This window comes from Arachis hypogaea, chromosome 16 (assembly GCF_003086295.3).
Source record: "Arachis hypogaea cultivar Tifrunner chromosome 16, arahy.Tifrunner.gnm2.J5K5, whole genome shotgun sequence".
NCBI classification, from domain to species: domain Eukaryota; kingdom Viridiplantae; phylum Streptophyta; class Magnoliopsida; order Fabales; family Fabaceae; genus Arachis; species Arachis hypogaea.
In genome coordinates this window covers 114156226-114179999 of record NC_092051.1, presented here as the reverse complement: position 1 = coordinate 114179999, position 23774 = coordinate 114156226, and the positions used below count along the sequence as shown (strand labels likewise).

Genomic DNA, 23774 nt, shown 5'->3' with positions numbered 1-23774 from the left:
AGTCAGTTTGATTCGTTCCAAAATAGTGCATTGTTTATTCTCTCATTATCTCTACAAGAGTTTTAGTCAAAAATTTATCATTGAGAAATTACAAATGATTGAGTTGTCTTTTCTATGACTTTTGTATTCTTTTGGATCAATTTAAAACTTGTTTGATGTTTCATGTCTAGTGGCTCTTGTTTGAACTACTTTAATTTAAGATCCTTTCTAGTATGGCTTGACTCCTTTTAGTGCATCTTAAACTTCTTGAATGTTCTTCTGAGATGGTGATTTCAAGAACACTTTTGGAGTCTTGTTTTGAACCTTTTAAAGAAGTTTTGAATTCTCTTTGAAGAAATATTAAACGGAATTTATTTTCTGTTGCTTGATTGAGATTGAAACCATTGTTCAATTTTGACGAAATTAATTTAAAGTTGGCATGTGCTATTTTAAATGAGGTTTTGAAAAACTTCCTTGTTTAGTGGAAACCGGTTCGTTGTAACGCACCACTTATTTCCTCTACCAAGTTGTAAGCAAATTTTTACCTTGGAGTTTCTTTTCTAAAAGGAGTTTAACTTCCTCTTTCATCCTTGCTATGAATGCTATACACGCTTGTTCGAATATGAATTTTGAGAATTTTTGAACAAGCATTTGATTTCTCTCCCGAGTTTTATGAACTGCTTTTGGTTAAGTTGTGCATCTAATTACCTTTCTAAAATATTTGAGGAATATTTTAGCTCTTAGCCAAAGTTGTGTGCATTTTGTTTTTGGAACTCTACAAAATCTACTTCAACATGAAGTTGTATTGAAGTAAAGCCACGTTTATGGTTTTGTTGCTCCCTTGAAGGGTGTTTGTTGTTTAACTTCTCTTTCAAACTACGAAGTGATATTTTTACAAGTTTTCGACTCTTTCATGAACAAAGTATTCGGAAGTACTTTTAATCGAGCTCTTGAGTTCTGTGAGCTTTGTCTTGGGTTTGAAATATTCTCTTCCGTAAACCTCATACTTCATCGACTCGGTTTGAGTTTGTTTTAAACTGATGCGCTGTTTTTCTTCCTATTGATCCTGTTGAACTTCTTTGATCCAAGGGTTATCTTTGAAGTTGTCAATTGATTTATTTCTAGCAAACTTCATTGCTTGCGCGTCTTTGTTTGTCTGGAAATTGGATACATTCCCTTAAATTTATGAGTATTACCCTTGACAATTGTCTCTCCGTTCTAAATCTGGTATCCTTCTGAGTAGACTCGAGAATTGTTTTGATATCACGTGCGATCTGTAGATGTAGTAACGCGATGCGTTAATTCTTTAAGACGTGATATGTGCATACGAAAGTTGAAACGGTAGGTGTACAACGCTATGAGTTGTGGATGTTTTGTTCCTTGCGAACGAGTTTGCGGTTGTCAGGCTTGTGATCGAGTATGGGGATTGTAAAGTGCTTGATGGAGTTGGAAAGTTGAAACTTTGAGGTTGATATGAGATTAGTGTGCGGATGTTAATCACGTCGTTTTAACCCCATCATGTTTTATAGCCTTGATGCTTTGCCCTTCTATCACATGATTGACCCATGTTATCTTCTGCATTGAGCCTACCTTGTAATGTTTGCTTTGCAATCACACTCCTACCTTTGCACCCTTATGCATATTACAATCAAAGTATTTGAAAATCGTATATATGTTTATATTTTGAGATATTTTTGCTTCTTCCTTAAATGTATTCAAGGGTGAACTGTTACGAAATTTCTTTCGTTTTGTATCAATTTTCGAGGGCGAAAATTTTTATAAGGTGGGTAGAATGTAAGACCCAAGACCTTTGAAAAAGGGCTATCATTAGCTAATTTCAAATTCAGTGTTTCTGTAGCCTTAATTTCGGAAATCATTTTATTAAAGATAATTAAGGCAAGTTTTGATTTATTGGATTTGAGACGAGTTATGATTATTATCCAATTTTATAATTATTGGGTTATTTTCTATATTCAGATTATAAATTTGGCAGTTATGAAATAAGAGGGGTTTTACATGATTTGGATTAGATAAGTAATATTTTAAATATTAATACTACTGTTTTGAGGAAATAAAAGATTTAATTATATTACTCCTAATTATTTGATTTGGATATTTTATTGAAAATAATTTGCAAAATTGGTGAGCAAATAGTATTTTCTATATACAATTAGTGTTGGATTTAAAATTGGATTTCAAGTACTATATTATTCCCAATTTTATGTGAAATTGCCAAATTACCCCTAATCCTAATTTTACTCAAAAACCCTAACCCTAAAACCCTACCCGGTTACCTGTTGCTCCCTCCCTGTCCCAGCAGCCAAACATACACGGTTCCCCCTTTCCCTTCCATGAAAGAAAGACACAGGAGCAGAAAGAGAGGAAGAGAAAGGAATCTGCGTCAGTGGCACTGGGAAGGCTGTCGCCTGTCCTCATTGCGAGTCACCGTCCCTGAGCTGCAGCACCATGGAGCCAGCTTTGTCGCGCTGCCTCGGCCGTCTGTGCTATCGCCGCCGCCGCTGGTTCACCTGGCGCCGCCGTCGAAGTTGAAGCACGGGGAGAGAGGGTTCGCGAGTGAGGGGTGATGGCCTGGATCTGCCGCGCCTAGTCTCTTCTGCGAAGTCACCGTCGTCGTCCAAGCCCGTCACCGCCACTCGCATCGTTGCCGTCTCTGCCCAGCGCCGCCGCAGATGATAGGTCGCCGGGAACCACCACTGAAGCTCGTGTAGTCATCATCCTTGCCAACAGCGAGAGAGGAGAAAGATGAACCCTTCTGTCTCTGTTGTTCTGGTCCGCTGAGAAAGGAAAGATGCTGCCTTTGTACTTCACGCGACGCCGACGAGCACGGAGAAGAGGAGCTGTGTCCGCGTCACTGCCGTTTGAGGGGCTGTGCGTGGCCGCCGTTGTACCGCCCTGCTTCACCGTGACTGAGCTCTGTCACTCCCTGCTCTTTGGGCTTGTGATGTTGTTGCGGAAATTGCTACAGGAAGAGGAACAGGCTGAGTCACCGTGCTTTGGGCCACCGGGAGTGGTTATGTGGCTTCCGGGATCACCGCCGGAGCTCCGGGCTGAGCTTCTGCCACTTGAGACCCTGCTGCCACTGTGTTCCACCGCCGGTAAGAGTTTTGAGTTCGGTTTCTGCTCTTTCGGAATTCCGGAAAGGTTATTAATGCCATGTGATTGTAACAGTTGCCGTCACCGGGGCTTTTGCTCGCGATTGTCACTTGGGGTTACTGATGGAGCCGCTGCTGGGTTGATATGGAACTGCGGCTGCTTCGTTTTGTTAATTCAATAAGTGTTTATGTTTCAAAAAGTCTCGCGTTAGTATTCGTATGTGTTTGATTAATGAATGAGTTTTGGTAACGTGGGATCGAGTCCTGATTATTATATATTGCGAATAGTGTTGCTATGGTTATTGCGAAAGTGGCTGGGAGCTGAGGTTTTGGTTGTTGATTTCGGACTGAGGCGGAAAGGACTTTGTGAGACGTTTGGGTTATGGAATTGCGTTTTGAGGTAGGGGCGCTTTCCAAAAATTATAGTTTATTATTGGAATTATTACATATGGGTACTGATGTGAGATATTGTGTATTTGGTGATTGTATCTGCCTTATGTATTATTTAATTGACTCGAATGACTATGGATGTTGGTTTGGCTAAATTATTGTGCGGCTTGTGAAATGTAATGTTTGAAGTTGATTCTTTAAAGATTTGAAATGAGTTTAATCCATTGAGGATTGGTTTGAATTGAGTCAATTATTTTGATGATGTGAAAGATAGAATACTCTTGAAATTCAGCCTGGGTTGCTTTAATTGATTTGGTTTTGATAAATGACTTATCGCTGAACTGATTCTTTAAAGCTTTGGAAATGAGTTAATTCGGTTGATATTGGTGTGATTTTGAAACGGTTTCTTTGAGATATGCCAATGAGGCGACTGTTGGATTTAGTTTAATTTTGAATTGATTTTGGATTTTGGGCGGTTGGAAAAGGATTGTGGAATGATTTTGTTGGGACCCAAACCGGGTGGCAAAGTCCAAGTTTTAGGGGAGATGCTGTCGGAATTTCTATAAAATCCGAGTCTTTATTGAAAGGTTGTTTGGAAAAATGATGAGTTAAAGACTTCTGCTATTTTATTTGAATTATCAAGAAAAGGATGATTCATGCTTTCGAAATGAGTTAGTAAAGAGGGAATTTTGATTTAGTCTTGCTTCTTAAGAAAGGCATTGTATCTCTTTCAAGAGAACGTTATTTAGATGAAACTTGTGTTTTAAAGCTGTTTGAATGCGAAAAGGGTTTATGCCTTTGGATTTGACTTGGGGGTTTCAATTAAAGGAGTTTCAATGACTTTGAAAGAACCTGAATGTCTATTGACAAGTTTTATTTTGAAATGTTTTGAGAAAGGTTTTAAGTACTCTTTGAACTCTGAACTTTTGTAAGACTAAAACAATTTTGAACAGTTGAAATGCTTTAGAATTTATCATGGGGGTTGAAGCTGGTTTTGCCTAAGTAAAGGAAACGGCTTTGAAAGAAGTAAATGATTACGTGACTCGGTTTGGCTTAGATCCTATTTTATTACTCAAATCGGAAAGCCAATGTTTTAATGATTTTAAATGAATTTGGCGAAATGAGTTATGTTATTCTCCCCTAAAGACTTAGGACTCTGCCGAGAAACTTTTGTTATAAAATCCCATTGTTGGATGGGTGATTTTGAATATCTCAAAGAGGCTTTTAACTTGCCATGATTATGAAAGTTTTGGAAAGAGGATGCCGAGAGTGGCATTGTTTTAAAAGGGGAATTTACCTTGAGTAAAAGTGGCTTATGAGCTTGAGATGATTTGAGAAATGAGATCTTTAAAGCCAAGGCTGAAAAGAGTTGAAACTTGATTTCAAAGTGAAATGAATTGAGAAAATGATTTATGGCTTAAATGCCGATTTCATAAATCTGATGATTTTGAATGGTGGAAGTGCTGTTTTATTATGAGCCGGAATGGCTATGTATGATTATGAATATTGACTGGTTCTGGATTGAACCGTGAGCCGGAATGGCTGTGTGTGATTATCAATATTGGCTGGTTCTGGACTGAACCGTAAGCCGGATGGCTGAGATGGATGTTGATCCATGGATGAGAATGAATGCATGTATATGCTGAATTATTGATAATTGTAATTTTTGCACTTCCACTATTGGAGATGAGGGTTTCCCTGGGTAGTTGCAATGGCTAGCCACCATGTGCTCCAGGTTGAGACTCGAAGCTCTGTTAACCCAATGTCGTAAGTGTGGCTGGACACTGTGAAAGGCCCGGATGAGCTCGCCCCCATAAATATTCACCAGTGATGGTGATGTATAAATATTCACCAGTGAGGGTGATGGATATGGATCATGATTATGATCAAGTTTATGATGAGTATAACTCGAGTTGGGGATGCACGACAGAGGGACAGTCCAATGGTTAGCTACCAAGACTTGTCGGGTTGGCTCTATAACCGACAGATGATATCATCAGCCACTAGGGACAGGCATGCATCATATGCATCTATGTGACATTGTTTGGGTGTGCATATTGTACTTGGTTTGCCTATGTGATTAATTGCTAATTGTTCTACTTGCAATAACTATTTGTTTGTGCTTGTATCCTCCTATCTGTGTTTGCAACTGGAACTCTGTTGGATTGTGGTGATTTGGTTGAGGGTTGGATTGTTTGGGCCTAAGGCCGTGGTTGGATTGTTTGGGCCTAGGGCCGTGGTTGGAAAGAGATGAATTGATGGTTGATTTCGGTTTTGTGTTTCTGGTTTGGAATAAAATTATGAAAGGCTATTTTGGTTCTGCATAGATAAACCGTTTTGAAAGGCTTTTGAGTTTTTGAGCATTGAATGGTTCCTCTTTCAGAAAAGATTTCCGACCTTACTTTTACTGTAAATCGTTGTTTTTGAAAAGAGGCATAAGACGGTTATTAATCATTGGTGCGATTATCTTCACGTATCCTATTACAGTAATTCCCAAAAACCCTCTACTGAGAACCCTTTCGAGGATGATGTTCTCACCCCCCCTACATTTTTCTCCTTTCAGGATACAGGCGCAGAAGTTATGAAGAGTTTATCTAGTTGTTGTTGAGATGCTCCGTATTGCTTTAGATTATTATTCTTGTACCCTCGTCTTTATCTTGATATAATCTGTAAGAGGGATAGGGATTGTATTGGATTATGTTTGTAATATTACTTATATATGTGTACGTATATATATGGATGTACTCTTTATGAGTTTTGTGAATTGTATGGTATTTATGGATGTATTATATCGGATGAAAGTATTTTTGGATCGGTATTGCGATTTAAAGTTTTAAACAGGCTCATATTTTAGTATTAAATAATATAAAAGTCGTCGTAATGTCCGAACTATCAGAGTCGCGCAGCCGGAAGTGTGAGCTTTGGTAGTTAGGGTGTTACATGAAAAACTTAACTCTTTCTTTTTGAAAAATGGTTTTCAAAGAGGCACCACTGACACTACTCTCTTCATTAAAAATTCTAATGATTCTTTCATCTTAGTACAAATTTATGTTGTTGATATAATTTTTGGTTCAACCAATGAGTCCCTTTGTGCTGATTTTGGTAAACTCATGACTAGTGAATTTGACATGAGTATGATGGGTGAACTCAATTTTTTTTTTGGGCTTCAAATAAAACAAACTTCTAATAAAATTTTTATTTATCAAGAGAAATATGCCAAGAAATTAATTAAAAAATTCGGAATGGAGAATGCCAAACCTATGGACACTCCAATGCATTCGAATTTACGGTTGGAAAAGGATAAAACTGAGAAAGATATTGATGAAACTAGGTATAGAGGAATGATAGATTCTCTTATGTATCTTACATCCTCTAGACCTGACATTGTGCAAAGTGTTGGAGTTTGTTTAAGATTCCAACACAACCAAAAGAATCACATCTTTCTGCGGTTAAAAGAATCATTAGATATGTTCATGGCACATCCAACTATGATTTATGGTATCTCATGTCTGATAATGTTTTTGCAGTTGGTTATTGTGATGCAGATTTTGCTGGAGATAGAGTGGATAGGATAAGCACTTTAGGAATTTACTATTTTTCTGAGCAAATCTTTAAATTTTTTGCCAAGTAAAAAGCAGTCCATAGTAGCCCTTTCCATTATCAAGGTCGAATACATTGTTGCCTCATTTTGTTGTTCTCAATTGTTATGGTTAAAAACTCAATTAACCGATTACAAATTAAAAACTGAAAATATTCTTCTATTTTGTGATAACATGAGGGCCATTAATATTTTTAAAAATCCTATTTTGCACTCAAAAACCAAAAATATTGAAGTGAGATTTCACTCAATAAAAAAACATGTTCAAAATGGGAATATTGATATTCAATTTGTTAAATTAGAGGAACAACTGGCTGATATATTCACAAAACCTTTGGTTGAAGACATGTTCTGCAAATTAAGAATAAATTTGGGCATACTTAGTTATGAATCTTTGTTTTAAATATTGTTGATGTGGTGTTTGATGTTTTTGTCTCATATGTCGAAATGAGAGATTTCTGGTCAGATGAAGGGCTTTCAACATAGAACGTTGACTCTTGTCTTTAATTTTGAATTAAATTCAAGTGGACCAAATATTTTTTTTCAGATATAACAAGTGGTCTTTTGTGTTTCCTTAAACATAACCATCTTGGCCGCAACATGAGTTTATTTGTTTGAAAGTGGGCCTCATTGCTTTTGTCATACATTAAATTTTTTTTAATTTTTTGTCTTTTTAGAATTTTAAATTATTATTTTAAAATTAAAATTACTTTTTCAATGTTGGGTCAAATCTTTTTCAAATCAATTCTTCACAGGGTTCTGAACTTTTCTTTTTTCAAAAACACTCTTAATTTTCTGTAGTTGCAAATCTCTTCATATATCTTGCATGTCTCTTCACATTTCTCATACTTATCATTTCAATTTTTTTAGAAAATCTGTAACTTCTATTTTGATCTTGCTAATGTCTTATTTGAGTATTTTGTTTCACAGGTCAAAGAGACATTTGTTGAATAAGTAATGAGTGATCTTATTTTTTAAGTGTAGAAAAAAAGACATGGACCATACTTGAACCTTAATATATATGTTGTTCCTTTTATTTTCTAAAATCTTCTTTTTGGGTAATATGAGTTTTTACCAAGGATTGGTCCTTCATCATCTTTTAAACTTTTTACATATCTTGATTTTATCTTTCTGACAGCTTTGTTTGGTACTGGTAATACAAATTTGCTACAGCTATAACGTTGTTTTTCAAGAATACAACCTTTGATTTTCACATGCCTCTAACATATAGGTTCTATTCTTTGTTTTATGTTTTTTACCCACTTTGATGACAAAAGGAGGAGAAAAATATATATTGAGGCTTGATAAGGCATAAGGCTTACTGAGAATATTGGTTATTAATATTAGTTTTGTTTAGTCTTGTGATGTGAACTGAACTTGTTTGACGTTAAGTCTTTTGAATTTCATGGATACTTATGTTCTTTTGATTATGTTGTACTTAGGTGCTTTTGATTATGTTGTGCTTATACTTGTGCTGTTGAATTGTTATTTCTCACGCTACCATACAAGATTTTTTTTTGTAATAGCTTGCAATATTTGCTTGTATGGATTATTATACTTTTGTGCAATCATGATGTAGCATGTATATACATTGGATTATTTTGTTAGAATTATTGTTTGTGCCCTCAGGTTAAGCGATAAGCATACATTAAGCGGAGTAAGCCTTATGGAAGAATGGGGGAGCAACTCTTGTGAAAAAGAGGGAGAGCACATCAAGTTAATCTGGTATCATCAAAGAAAAGTCTCTAAATTTGTTCTATTTGAATTCCTTTGATTAATCCTCATATATTATATTTGTCATCAAGGGAGAGATTATTGAGTTTGACAAATTATATATTAACTTTTAGTGATGACAAACAATAATAGTTAGTTGGGTTGAAAGCCCAAAGTTGTTTGAAATGTGTTTTATTTTATAGACTCGTAATAAATAGGATGAGTGATCAATATGTTAAGCATGTTGAGCTGAACTTTGAACATTAAGTAAAGCAACAAGTTGCTGCTCTTCTTTTGCCCAACAAAGACATTCATGAAAGGCCCATTACTATTGGTTCTTGGGCAAAAGAATTTGAAGCTGTACTATGCCCAACATTGCTGAACACTACTTCACTAGCAAAATAAGCACGTTCTTAATTAGTTCAAGCTGCAATGAAAAAGGAACAAATGTCATTGTGCAGCCCAAATAATAAAACCAAGTATTTGAGCCATAGCTACTTAGACTAAGCCTCTAGTCTAGCCCATTGCCATTCTTGAAAGGAAGAGCATCTTCCTACTGGTGGTGCTATGTTGTTTCGGGTAAGACACAAAAAAGAAAGAGAAGTTTATTTTTTTCACTAAGCACAAAAAAGGAAGGAAAGAAAAGTAAATCTTGGAAGTTAGGTCAAATCCATAGAGCTTTAAACCAACTCAAAAGGTTGGTCTATTTTAGAAGAAAAAAGTAAAAGTTTTTCATTAATTGGCAAGTAAATTACTTGTGGACTTCATCTTCCTTCTGCATATGCAACTCGGGAAACAAAAGGAGTGGAGGCTACTTTAATCTGCCGTGAACTAATGGCTATTATTGAAATTTAGGGCCAAAACACAAGATTAAGGGTTTGGATTTGACAAATCCATTGAGGAAGCAAATTGCTGCTGCTCATCTCTCTGCTACTATGATTAACTTTGATATCAAATTCCTGATTTTCTGGTCTGAGAAAAGAAAAGGGAAGGGAGACTTCAGCTGTTCAAGATTCAAGGAGCTGACTTTTGAAAATAAGTCCTAGGTGTGAAAATAGAACTCAATACAAAAAGAAAAATCAACTTCATTTCTGTTCAAGGAGAGAGAACCCAAATCAGAGAAGAGAGAAACCTCACAAATTGAAGTTTGAAGTCTAGGTATTTCACCTACACAAAAGGGAGTATTCAGCCAAGATGAATGGTAACATTTGAGAGTTTAAAAATTGGATTTAGCATATAGAGTTTAAGCTGTTCAACATTATCTCCTTCATGATTTATCATTGAATATTTTGTTTGTATGTTGTATCTTTCTTTATTTCTATTCAGTGGTAAAAGGCATATAAGTGAGGCATTAACAAAAAACCATTGAGAGAAAAGGTCAAGTTGGAGAGAAAAGTTAATGCATCCATATCTTTAGTTGTTTTTTCTGTAGAATTTCATTCAATAAGCTAATGATTCTTGTTAGAAAAGCAATGATTTCATGATTTAATGAGCATTACTTTGAGTTAGTTTGAATTCATTTGTTATAGGAGAAGTTGGAGGAGAATTAGCAAAGATCAAGGAGGAATAAGGGGCTAGAAATCATCACAAAGAAGAGGCATAAGAAGGAGAATCAAACTGAGACCTCTCTGGACTAAACAGAGAGCTCTCTGGATAAGAAATCACCAAAGTTGGCCATGCGTTCAACGTGGGGCTTGGTGTGTTGCACGTGAAGAGAAAACTGAGGTAAATTGCACCAAAATCTAACCATGCATGCAACGTGGGAGCCCATGAGTTGCACTTGAAGATGAAACAGGGGCCAATTATGCTATTGAGCCTACATTGCACGTGGAGGATGGTGTGTTGTACTTGGGGCATCAAACAGAGACTAACTGGTGCAAAGGAAAGGCATGCGTTTCATGTGGGACTCCATGCATTGAACTTGAAGAACAAATAGAGGGCAATTGCACCAAGGAAAGCTATGCGTGCAACATGGGACTCCATGCGTTGCATTTAAGGCATTAAAATAGAGGCCATCTATGCTAAGGAAAGGCAATGCGTAGCATGCATGAAGGGGTGCATTCCACGCACCAAATGAGCCACTCCCAGGGGCCTTAATTACTCACCAAATTCTTTAATTCTTCAAATATTTAAGTGGGTAATTCAAGACTTAACATAAGTTCATGAAGTCAACCATTAATTACCAATTGTGGAGAAGATTAGGAAAGCTTATCTTGAAGGAAAAACTCTAAGAGAAAACTTAATTACTGAGATTTGATTTGATTTAGTTTTCTTTTTGAAATTATTTTTGAATTCTGAATTTGCTTTAGGGTTAGTATAAAAAGAAAAGGAGCCACATATGTGGTTTTCTTCTTTTGGCCATTTTACAATTTGAATTCTAGGTTTTCTTTGATCATGAGAAACTAATCTACTCTTGTTAAGGTTAGGAGCTTTGTTTATTACTATGGATTAATGTTACTACTTTTCTATTCTTGATTTATGCATTGATATTTTCTTAAGAATTTAGCTTTCGTTCTTCATCACAAGGGTTTGAGTTTATTGAAAAATAGCTTGAATCTGAATTGAATTCTATATGCATCTTGGAAAGGATTGTTTAATAGAATTAGGTTTGAAAACCTCTTCTCTCAATTCTAAAAGTTTTAAACTTAGTTTGATAAGTGACATTGAATCAATTGGGTTTAAATCTTAAGAATTACGTGGCTTATGAATCAATACGTATGTTTATCTTTTATCATAATTGATTGATCAAGGAATTGACGATTTGTTGAGTTAAGGAAAACTGGATTACCAAGGGATTGAGGTTTAGTTAATTAAATTTCGCTGTAAGATATATCTATGCATGATCAAGATAGATAGCGAAAAGCATTTTTCTTAAAGTTTTAAACATCTCCGAAACCTTAGCATTCCATTCATACTATTTTCTCAACAATTTATAAATTGCTTTCATTTAATCTTCTGCTTTTGCTATTTGATATTACTGAAACCCTAATTTACAATTGTCTAGTTAGAACAATCAATTAACTCTTGTGTGCTTAGTCTGTTATTCCTCGTGAGAATGATAACCCACTCCTGTGGTATTACTTGATACGATTCGGTGCACTTACTGAGTTGTGGTTTTGTAAAATTCTGCATCAAAAGCCAAGATTTATTTCAGATCTTCTTTGATTGTATTTTTGTTTTGTATCTTGTATCTGATGTATCCCTTTCTAAGTTTAGTGAGCACTTAGTGTGTTGAGAGTTTAGGAAGTAACCTAGCCAAGTCAAGATTATGTTGAAGCTTGGTTTGTCCTTGATAGGATTAGGTTGAATCCTTAGAAATTGGTATATGTAATACTTGAAAAGATAGTGAAATTTTCACCACTATTGTGGTGGAGACTGGATGTAAGTTGCATTAACAAGGTAGCTGAACAAAGATATATGCCTGTATCATCTTCTTTTTCCCTGTTCTGATCCTGTTTTTCCTAATTTATGAGACAAATAAAATTGTCTCCAGTATAATCAATCTCGCAACTAAATAGAAGCAAAGTTTTATTTTCTGGTTTGAAGACTTATCATTCAAAATTAAAAGAGAGCCATAGATTCAACCTCCCTTCTCTAAACCATCAAGAACCTTCAATATTTTATATACATAACTAATTTGATGAGTGCAAATTTTTTGTAGTATATTTATTGACGAGTACAAACATTAATCTTATTATTTGTGCATATAATATTTTTAAAAATTGAATAAACTAGACTAATCCAAATTCATTCAAAAAAATGTTTATAAAAAACTCATTAATTTTAGTACAAATTATTTGTAGGTACCCTCTTCTTTCCCAATTTTTTCTTATTCTTTCCAAAACTTTTTTTGTCCTCATAATAGCAGTTCTTTGTGTGAGAGTGGATTAAAGTTGGTCAAGGTTGAATTTTATTTGTAGTTGTTCTGCAGGTCGTCCATCTGAGTGGTGACAGGTGTGTATAGTAGAACCTGCAGGTCATCCAACAACCTAGTTAAAAATACGCATATAACCCAAAACAATGAATCCTCGTATATAATGTTGGATTAATTGTTATCGAGCAATAATTTTTTTATCTAGTTATTTTAAAAAAAAATCCTAGATTTTTATCAGTAAATTATTTAATTTATAAATAATTAATACAAACTCAAAAATGCAATTCGTCGCTTAGTCTCGCATTTATGTATCAGGCTTAGCTCTTCATAAATCGTGATAGAAATTTCACGGTATACGTGTAACTAATGTCTCTTAATAAATCGTGACAGGGATTCTACGATTTATGTGTAAATGTGCAAATCGTTGAAGAGATTTTACGATTTATATAGAATCGAAATAGGACACATATATAATCAGTTTAAAATTATTGTATTTGCGTAAATATAAACTCTAATTCTTTTATTTAAATAAATTGTGCTATCAGAGTTGAGTATTTTTTTTCTTTTGCATTTAAAATATTTTGAGGGTATATTTATGGTTAACAAATTTACATTTTTTATGATTTCACCCCAAAAAAAAAAGTTTAGATATATTTTAGATTAAAAATGTTATGCGTATAATAAAAATTAATCATTACATTAATTATTATATATTTATGTATCGATATAATATATATATTATTTTATACACTTTTATGTATATATATATATATATATATATATATATATATATATATATTAGTCACTGATTTTTATTGTAAGAATAACATTATTAATTCTAGAAATAAGGGAGGAAGGAATCATTATTTAGAATAATTATTTCTCACTGGTTTTGCATCCCTTCACATTGATATTCAATCATCAAAAAATTAGAACATGTTCTCAAATTTAATCAACATTATTAAGGATATTTATAAGTTGTCTATTAAAAAAGTTTTCGTTCCTAGCTAACATGTTAAAAGGCTAAAATATCCACATTTTAATAGAACCTATGTATTAAGTTTTCAGATAGAAAACAATAAGTATTTTCCCATTGAAAATAACTATATTTGACATTCGAGATGTTCCATCTGGCATCATTTCAATTTACCAGCATCGCGATTTTTTAAGTTTAATACTCAACTTTAAAATCAATGATTTAAAAAATCAGAAACATCTATCACTAACTACAATAAAAAATAAATTTCGACAAAGTATCTTTACATAACAATATTAGTATAAATCATTAGATAATTCAATCAAATATATTCAATTAAATAAATTAATTTATCTAAAAATTTACAATATCATATTCACACTAGAATATAATCACTGAGTGTATCCACTTCACTACAATAAACTATACGTTAGTACATTCAAAATATTTATGACCAATAAGAACAAATTAAAGTATCTTGTCCGGCTACCACATGGTTACTTAAAGGTATTTGCTTGACATGAAACTGCCGGAGAGGGTCATTCAAACATGCACATTTGCACATTCCCCAAACATTCATACTTGAGAGTGCAATTACAAACGCCAGCTTCTAATTGGTGTTACCCTCAAAAGATATTCGTGCACAGCGCCAATATTATAGGAATCCTTCGTTGTCTCGACAGCCAGGGAACAATGAAACTAATATAATGGTTCACTCATGGAGTCATGGTAGGTGTTAAGCTTCAAATTCTATTGACAATATCATTTCTAGTGCTTTCTTATCACATCTTGCTGAGGGATATATATACTTTTTTTTTTTTTTGTTTTTTGGGAAACGTCAACTCTTGTCTTTGTGTCCACCAAATTCTAGATGCCTGCGAATAACTTTCCAGGAAAATAACCTATAAACAAAATATAAAAAAGTTTTTTTTTTTAGAACTTTCATAAATTCTTTATTATAGAGATATATTATTTATATATTTTTTGTATTAATTTAAATTTTTAAGATAAATAATTTATAATATAATATTAGTAGAACTTTTATAGCAAAAAGATTTAGGATTCAAAATATTTTTTAAATATGTTCTTGGTAATAAAAAAGTTATGAAGTCTATAATAAAGTGCTTATCTGATCTTGCAATTTTTTTTTCCAATAAAAGGGACAAAAAATTAAACAAAAGTGTTAATATTCATTGTCTTTTTCATCATATATAATTTAAAAATAAACATAAGGAAATAAAAACTTATTTATTGACATAAAAAATTAACCACCAATATTTTTTTTATATTTATGTATAAAGTTAAATACACGTCTATAACAAAGTAAAAATTAATCATATTATAACACGATAATCAAATTCTTTTAGAGAATTAATTTTTTTAATGAATATGAAATATATATTCCTATGCCAAATATATATTAAACTTTTTTTTCTTTTTTACTAAAGATAGGAAGACCCGCGACCTCTTAGTTAAGTATAGAGAAATTATGCTATTTGAACTATAATTCATTGGTAATATATATTAAACATTGACTAATGGATAAATAATTTTTTTTTATCCATGTGACATGAATAACATGATTAGAAATAAATATCAACAAAGTAAAAACCAATGAAAGCAAATTAAAATTCTTGTCCCACGTAGAAAAAACTTGATAAGTATATCATTATTAAGAATTAGAAAAAGTATAGGTAAATAATTTTTAATTAGTCAATTTTAAACAACTGTAATTAATAATTAATAATTTTGTATTTTAAAAAAATAAAATTTAAATAATTATTAGTTAGTGACAATTAATTAATATAAAGTGTAGTTCAAATACGCTTGTTAACTTCTTGTTGGTTAAATTCTTGTTAGTCTTTTAAGGAGATTGTAAGAATTATATTTTCAAACATGTTATTAATGAATAGAGTAAACATTTAATTAAATATTTATTATTTTTTTTTAAAGTACATCCCTTAATCTAACCACATTCCAAATTGCCAATCAAACTATAATCCCATCCTACCACTCCACACACTTCACTTGCATGATTGCATCCATTGTCACCTCACTTCTCCTTTCCTCACCGCACCGGCAAGGGAAAAACACTTGGGGAGAGAGAGAGAGAGAGTAGTGGGAGCAATGACATCAGAACACGGAACAAAACAATGGTGGTGGGAGGAATGAGAATAATGGTATCAAAATAAGGCAGGATAGAGGCGGTTACATTAGTAGCACCCATAATAATGGAGAAAGTTGTAGTCATATCCCCCAACTACAATAGCCTTAAACAGGGGAGGCAGAACAATGATGCAAGGTAGAACAAAATCTATGAACAAAAAATTTTAGGATTAATGTAGCAATAATTTTAAAAGGACAATTTTTGATACAAGTAAGCCGCACACAATTATCAAGCATTATAGTTTAGTTGAATTGATTTTAAATTTGTTGAAAATTAGCTATCACAAATATAATTAATGCAGATAAAAAAATTTTTAAAATAAAATTAAAATAAAAAACCTAAAAATATTTTTAAAACTTTTAACAAATTTTATCGATAACAAATTTACGTTATCCTATCTATAATTTGCAATTGAGGAGTGCGATTTCATTGAAGGAGAAGGGGTGATCATAACATCACAAAAAATTCAAAAGTGGACGGAAAGAATAAAAGGCTAAGCTGGAAATACAATTTCAGGAAAAATAAATTCTCAAAAGTAAAAGCTTATTTCCAAAATTTGAAGATTCATTATAAAGCTCATAGTGAGTTCAGGTAATGAAGCATATGGAAAGAAAGAACTTACAAGTTCAAGATGTGATTATTGGACTGAGAGATGCTAAGACCATCTCCAGTAGGGAACTCATTCCAGTTTCTATTTGTGGCCCACCTGTCATAAAAAATAACTCCACATCAGCTTTTGCGTCATAAACAGTAAATAGGAACTCAAAGCATTTCTCTCTTCTCCATTAGGAGGAACTAACTTTAGTCCCTGTTGTGGTCCCACTTAATTAATTAATTAAAATACTTAAAATTAATGTAATTAATTTTTTTCAATAATATAATTTAAATTTATAAATTTAAAAATAATTCACTATTAAAAGATATTAATATTAAATAAATTCATATATAACAATAATACATAATATATAATTCAGGATTACACTAATTTGTAAAATTACTTAATACAAAAAAAAATATAATTAAGCTCTATAGTTGACGACAAACATGGTAAAATTACTATATGTGTTCAATCAAATCTTTTTTCAATTGTCTATATTATTATTTAAATAATTAATATAAATTATTAATTAAATAAAAATATAATTATTTAATATAATTAATTATTATTTAATTATTTAATATAATTATTTATTTAAATAATAACTTGCCAAGTTGCTCCCAGTCCCATTCAGAAAGACTTTGTTCCATCGACCCTTGTGCAAGGACCCATTCCATTTTACTTCAATGGTGAGGAATTCATTTGTGTAAGAAAAAGTTAGTAAGATCCTCGCAGTTGGAAATTGTCTAATAGTATGAGTGAGCAAGTAGAAGTAAATTCTGACGAAATGGTGACAATTGCTTATGAACCAAATTAAGCAATCTTTTTAAAAAATTGTGTAGCATATTTTGTAATCTTTTTACTAAATGGGTCAAAATATAAAGCAAACTTAAAAAGAAAAAAACGTTTCCTTATTTTGCAGCCGTCAATGACGTTTTCAATATCCTTTTTGAAATCGTCGTGAACAATTTTATAGTGATGGAAATTTAAGTGCAGTCAACTTCACGTGAAGTTAATAGTTAAGAGCGGTTAGATAATTTGACTGATTTGACTAAATTTTTATCTAACAGTTCTCAGTTATCAACTTTACGTGAAATCGATTCTACCTTATTTTTATGATTGATTAAATATTATTTACCAGTTAAAAAGGAAGGAAGATTAGAAGAAGAAAAGAGAAATATTTCTAAACTAAACATTCATCATATTCACTCTTCAATTTTTTATGAGTTAAGAAGATTACACTCCACTTTCGATTAAAATAATAGCAAAAACTTGCTTACTTTATACGTAATATGAGCATTATCCAAGAGAATGTAGGACCTTTTCCATCTTTATTATATTAGACATTAGATATTTATTCATATATCAATATCTTTTTTTTGTAAATTTTTAATACTTTTGTCCTTGCTTGGTCTGGGTTAGTGCTCATACCCCCAAAGGAAAAATAAAATAAAATTAAAATGACCAACTTGTTTTTAAGATTTCAGATTTGGATCCTACAGGACTTGGTACCCTCGATTTCGTTTTGTTTCTAACCGAGGTAGTCAGAAGAGTCTATTCTTTAAACAGTTTCGAAAAATTTCTTTATCCATTTAACCATTTTTATAAATTATTCCCACCTTTCTTTTAATTATATTTTCCCTTTAAAGTGAAAACTTAATCATTCTTTTGGTTACTGTAAGCTATTTCCCCCTATAGGTTGGTTTTTGCAGCCACCAGTTTGGCAGTTTCCATGACCAAAAAAATAGTACTATTTATGCTGAATGTTCTTGCTATTTGCTGGATTAATTTTGGGGTTTTGTTCTTTGATGCACTTTGGTGATTATAGTATACAAATAACATGCATGATAAGTTATTGGTAATTTTTTGTCTTATCCTTTCATTTATCAACCTGTGTTGTTATTTTGTGACATTACTGTTTTTTCCACAATAATCTCCTTTGATTGCTGAATCCGGGTCAACTTCTTTTCTCGTCTGGGTCAAATTTCCACTCACCCCATTTTACACGGCATGCCTTGTGTTTGAGTAAATGTCACAGTGAGACCAATCTCAAAGTTCAGCACAAATTGGTTGTATTTTGGGGTATGTTCTCTTTCTTTTTCCTCTCTTGTTTCAAGTTTGGTGCCAAGTTTGTTCCTTTGGATATAAAATAATCACTGCAAAAGCTACTCTACTTTGGGTTTTTCTTGCCTGCTTGAATAGAGATTGAGGTGCTTTCTGGGGTGTTGGAATTTGGAGGAGATGAAACAGATAGGGTTTTAGGTTGTTTTTTTCACTTGGGGGTTTCAGAAAAATGGGTTCTCAAGGTGGGGCAGTCCAAGAGGCACAGAGTGGTGGCTCTGGCTCCTTGGCTAGGCAAGGGTCATTGTATAATCTCACACTTGATGAGGTTCAAAACCAGCTTGGAAATTTGGGGAAGCCATTAGGAAGCATGAATCTTGATGAGCTTCTAAAGAGTGTGTTTACGGCTGAGGCTGGAGGTTGTGGTGGTGATGGTGGTGGTGGTCAAGCCTCTTCTGGATTGGGTTCTGGGACTGATGCTAACATTCAGCAGCAGCATGCTCAGTTAGCTTCGGTTTCATCCCTGAATCGACAAGGGAGCCTAACTGTTTCTGGAGATCTTAGCAAGAAAACCATTGATGAGGTTTGGAGAGATATGCAGAAAAAGAAGAGTGGTGGAAACAGTAATAATAATGATAAGAAAACTCAGGAGACACCGCCGACATTTGGCGAGATGACCCTGGAGGATTTCTTGGTGAAAGCAGGAGTTGTTGCAGAGTCTTTTGCTACTGAGGATAATGCTATGTCAAGGGTTGATTCCAATGTGGCTTCTCAGCACAATGTTTCTGATCAAGTACATTGGATTCAATACCAAATCCCATCAGTGCAGCCGGCACCGCATCTCCAGCATAATCAGCATCAGAAGCAGCAGAATAATATGATTGCTGGTTATATCGCTGGCCCTGTGGTTCAGCAGTCTTTTCCTGTTGTGGTGAATCCGGTTCTGGATGCTGGATACACTGAGACAATGGTGACTATGTCGCCATCTTCTTTGATGGGTACATTATCAGATACCCAGACTCCGGGTCGGAAAAGGGTTGCCTCTGGTACTGTTGTTGAGAAAACTGTGGAGAGGAGACAGAAGAGGATGATAAAGAATAGGGAATCTGCTGCGCGGTCGCGTGCTAGAAAACAGGTTATTTGTTTTAACTTTGAAGCCTCTTTTTCCTCTTGATAGTTTTGTAATTTGTATTTGAGACAAGAATACATCTATGTCAATGGACAGGCTTACACACAAGAACTGGAGAATAAAGTTTCCCGTTTAGAAGAAGAAAATGAAAGGCTTAGAAGACAGCAGGTAGGTTTCGATTCCTTTTTCAGTATGCATTATTTTATACTAGCGGCTCCACAGGCACTGCATGTCTATTGTTGTTAAGTTGCATTATTATCTAAAGGCTAAGAGTAGCATAAACTAGACGAGCTTCAAAAGGCTTCCCTTACATTCTAGATGACCTCGACGTTTCTTCCATATAGCTCTCATCATACAATTTTAGAAGGCTTCCATTTGTCTCCTGTGTATTTCTCATTTTGGTCGGTCTTTATTATTCTACTGAACCTTAGCATTCCGTAATTTGAGAGATTGGTGCTTTGAATTTTGTTTCTATAATGGCCTCTGTATTCTGCTTATTTCACTTCTGTCCTACTTCATTCATCATTCTGAGTGGTCTTAATTTGATAACTCCTCGTTATTCTCTATCACTAATTTCTTGGAAATGCTAGAAAACGTGCAGATTTTAGAATATGCCTAATTTGACTGGCTTGATAAATTCATTGATTACTGCGTCTTTAGAAAAAAAAAATTAGATTAATAGATCACGGTTTTTTGAAGTTAAAAATGTGAGATATGCTACAGAATAAGATTTGCCATCAAATCAGGTAATCAAAAGAGCCTTATGGAGAATGTAGTTTGAGCAGGCTCCTCTAGTGCCTATATTGCTGTGCCAAAAAAAGGGACTCGCAATTGGGACTATAGATTTCCGAATTTGTTTTCTGTCTCTTGATTAGAAGTAATTTCATGAAAAAACCTCTCATAAGATTTCTCAGAATTTGATGTTACATACTATCTCTAAAGATTTGAGTTGTTTCAAAACTTTGTGAATAGGATTTGACCTTGCTCCGTTTGTTATTATGTTTAAGGAAAAGTATATGGAACCAAAAGGTGATCAGCCAAAAAGTAAACAAAACCGTTTAATTAGAATCACTTTTGAATAATATGTTTGAAAACTGCTCCTGGGATCACGGAGCACAAATCAAAACCCAATTTTTCGTGGAGCCCAAACACATTTTGGCTGGTTTTTAGCTGATATGCTTTTGGTTTCCTAGTTGTTCTCTATGTTTAATAGGAGATACAATGATTTCACATACAATATGGTGTAAGATACCCATAGAAGTAACCTAACAATCTAATATTGCAGTACCTTGCAGCTTCAGGGTTTCTCTTTCTCCAACCATTTTATGTGCAGTTTTACTTACTAACTCATTTCAAGCCAATGCTGTAAGAATCATTAGGAAATCAAGAACCTATAGTTTGTGCTATTTAATGAAATAAGCTATCAGAGTAATAAACTTGAATAGTACTGTTCAAGAATTTGGATTCACCTCAATTTTGTAGTGAATATAAAAGATGAATAACTGCATATTTTGCAGCACATTCTTAACAGTGTATAAATGGCTTAAGTTTTATATCCATATTGCATCTTTTCTATCTCTATTCCTTTCTATATTATTTTCAATCGTTCTATGTATTCTTTCATCCAATAGAGTTACACTCAGATGAGTCCTTCATCATAATAGTGCCCTTTCTAAAGTTGGTTCTAGATGGTTCATCTCTGCTCATAGTAACTTATGAATGTTTTCTTGCAGGAGATAGAGAAGGTGTTGCCAAGTGAGCCACCACCGGAGCCCAAGCGTCAACTTCGCCGGACGAGTTCGGGACCCCTTTGAATGCCCTCACTGTGTTCTCATTTGCAAAATATATATATTCGACACTATAGTTTGCACAGTTAGAAGGGTGGTTTTGTCATTATGGTAGTTCTGCTGTTAGTTCTCCTAAGCATGCTCATTTGTAAGAGTGTTTTTCTTGAATGTACATTTCATATAAGCCAAACTTTAATTTACCAAGCACTATAAAATATACTTTACTCTAATTTTGGACACATTGTGGCAATGTGACTTCACAAAAAAAGGTTTCTTTCTTTGTTATCTTTGTGTTGTGTGTGGTGCAAATTATAATCAATATATAGTTGCATTTTGTTTAAACCTGTAATCTTTTGGTTTTTGAAACTGATTCCATGTAGAGTGTACTTTTTCCTGCTAAGATTTGTTTCTAATTTTCTGTCAAGTTAGGAATTCTACATGTCCCGTGGTAAATGCAATGATCTTGGCCTATTAATAAGGTGTAGTTAATAATTATGAGATTTTAAAAATTAGTTTGGAACTAAGGGATTTAAAAGCGAGAAGGGGACCAGTGTAATATCTAAGGGTTGCAAGGAAGTTACATTTTATTTTGATGGCTGAGCTGTTGGAGAAGCATTCCATTAAAATAACTCAATAGGAACATAAAAATCAAGACACAATAAATAGCACAATAGTAGGGAAGAATTAATTAGCTTATGTGAATTGGCCAAGGCGTGTTAACAACTTTATTGGATTTGCTCAAGGGAACTCAAAATCATGATGTGTTTGGTAATCCTCTCCTTGTGTTCTTTTCTGTCCAACTCTAATCTTTGCATTAGTGCTATTATACTATTAGAAAGTTTTCACATATGCCAGTCAGTTTTACGGGCACTTTTTTAGTCAGCTTTACTGGCACTTTGCTATGTCATGCTGCAGTACTGTTGAGATATATAGTTAAAAATGTTGATGGTGTAGATTTATTAAAATTATTATGTGCTAGAATCATAGACAAATGGTGTAAGCTGTTCCGTAAATCCGTTGAAAGTTTGACCTGAATAGCAACAATGGTATTGACATTGAAGGCACTTGTCGTATGTTTTGTCAATTTGTGGAGCCGCAACGTTGAACTCAGCTCACAAGTGGAGCCGCTGGAGTGAGTGAGGTTTTTTTTTTTGGTACTAAAAAGTATGGGCCTTTGATTTGTTTTACAAGTCATGAGCTTAGTTGGGCTATGTGATGTTTAAGTTTTGATCGTTCTTTCAGTAGTAATGCTGTGGACAAAAGTATTACTAAATAAAAATAAGGATTCTCATTTACCAAAAACGTAAAATTATTCTCCAGAAATTAATAGTGCCATTTTGCCATAGTGATATGCGGTGCTGAATCCCAGCGAAAGTGATTTGGAAGGCATGATTTTTTAAAACTAATATTACATATATATATCCAATTATATATTATTAAGATAATAAAAATAATTATTATTTATGTATATTTACTGTTTAAATAGTCATAAAAAAATAAGTTAATTTATTTATCAAAATTTTCAGAGTTTGTAATTAAATAAAAGTTTTTTCAAATTTAGATATATATTTTGATGTAATACTTTTAAAAGATGAAAATAAAAATAAATATATATAATATTTAAGTATACTTAATTTTTTTAAATAAATAACGTATATTTTTTATATTTTTTTATCAAAATAATATTATAGTCATTGATTTTTGAATTATTTATTTTTCAATAAAATAGATATATGTTAGCTGTGTACTTTTTATAGTTAATGTTTTAAAAGTATCTAATTTTTTAGTGATTTTATTTTTTTTAAAAATAGTGATGTGAATAAGGTCACGATAATATTAAAAAATAAAAAATATATATATAATAAACAAATTAGAGGATAAATAATATATTAAAAAACAAAATTAATTTTATAAAAACTAAAAAATAGCGGTGGAACATAAATTTTGTATCTATTAGAATTATACATGAAGATCAAGAGTATTTTGAATAAGAATTTTTAAATTTGTTTTAAATTAAATAGAATTAAAAAAATAAATTAATAGTTATAACATTTATAAATAATATCAGTAAATTTATATGGATATTTTTGTATATAATAATAATGTTGCCCTTAAGATAAATAGGTGGTCCCATACATTTATCAGTTACTCTAATCTAAATAAAAAAACTTCAATTTCACCGTTAACAGTAACTCATATTCGTCTATCTCATTTTTATCTATATTTTCAGTAATAGTTATAGAAAAAATTACGTACAATTTTGGTCTTTAAGGTATAAGTTAAAATATTTTTTCGTCTCGAATTTTTTTTGCATACAAAATCATCCCTAGATAATAATAATAATAATATTATTATTATTAAGTCTGACTTTTGTCAATATAAATAATTA

General features: G+C 32.9%; 1 protein-coding gene across 1 annotated transcript; it reads left to right on the top strand.

Moving 5' to 3' along the window:
- The first annotated feature begins 17668 nt into the window (after positions 1-17668).
- On the top strand, positions 17669-21670 carry LOC112754686 (ABSCISIC ACID-INSENSITIVE 5-like protein 2). The gene is made up of 3 exons (XM_025802398.3): positions 17669-19604; positions 19695-19766; positions 21332-21670. Exons 1-3 carry the CDS (start codon positions 18702-18704, stop codon positions 21410-21412), a joined length of 1056 nt encoding a protein of 351 aa, XP_025658183.1. The 5' UTR covers positions 17669-18701; the 3' UTR covers positions 21413-21670.
- Positions 21671-23774: the final 2104 nt, after the last annotated feature.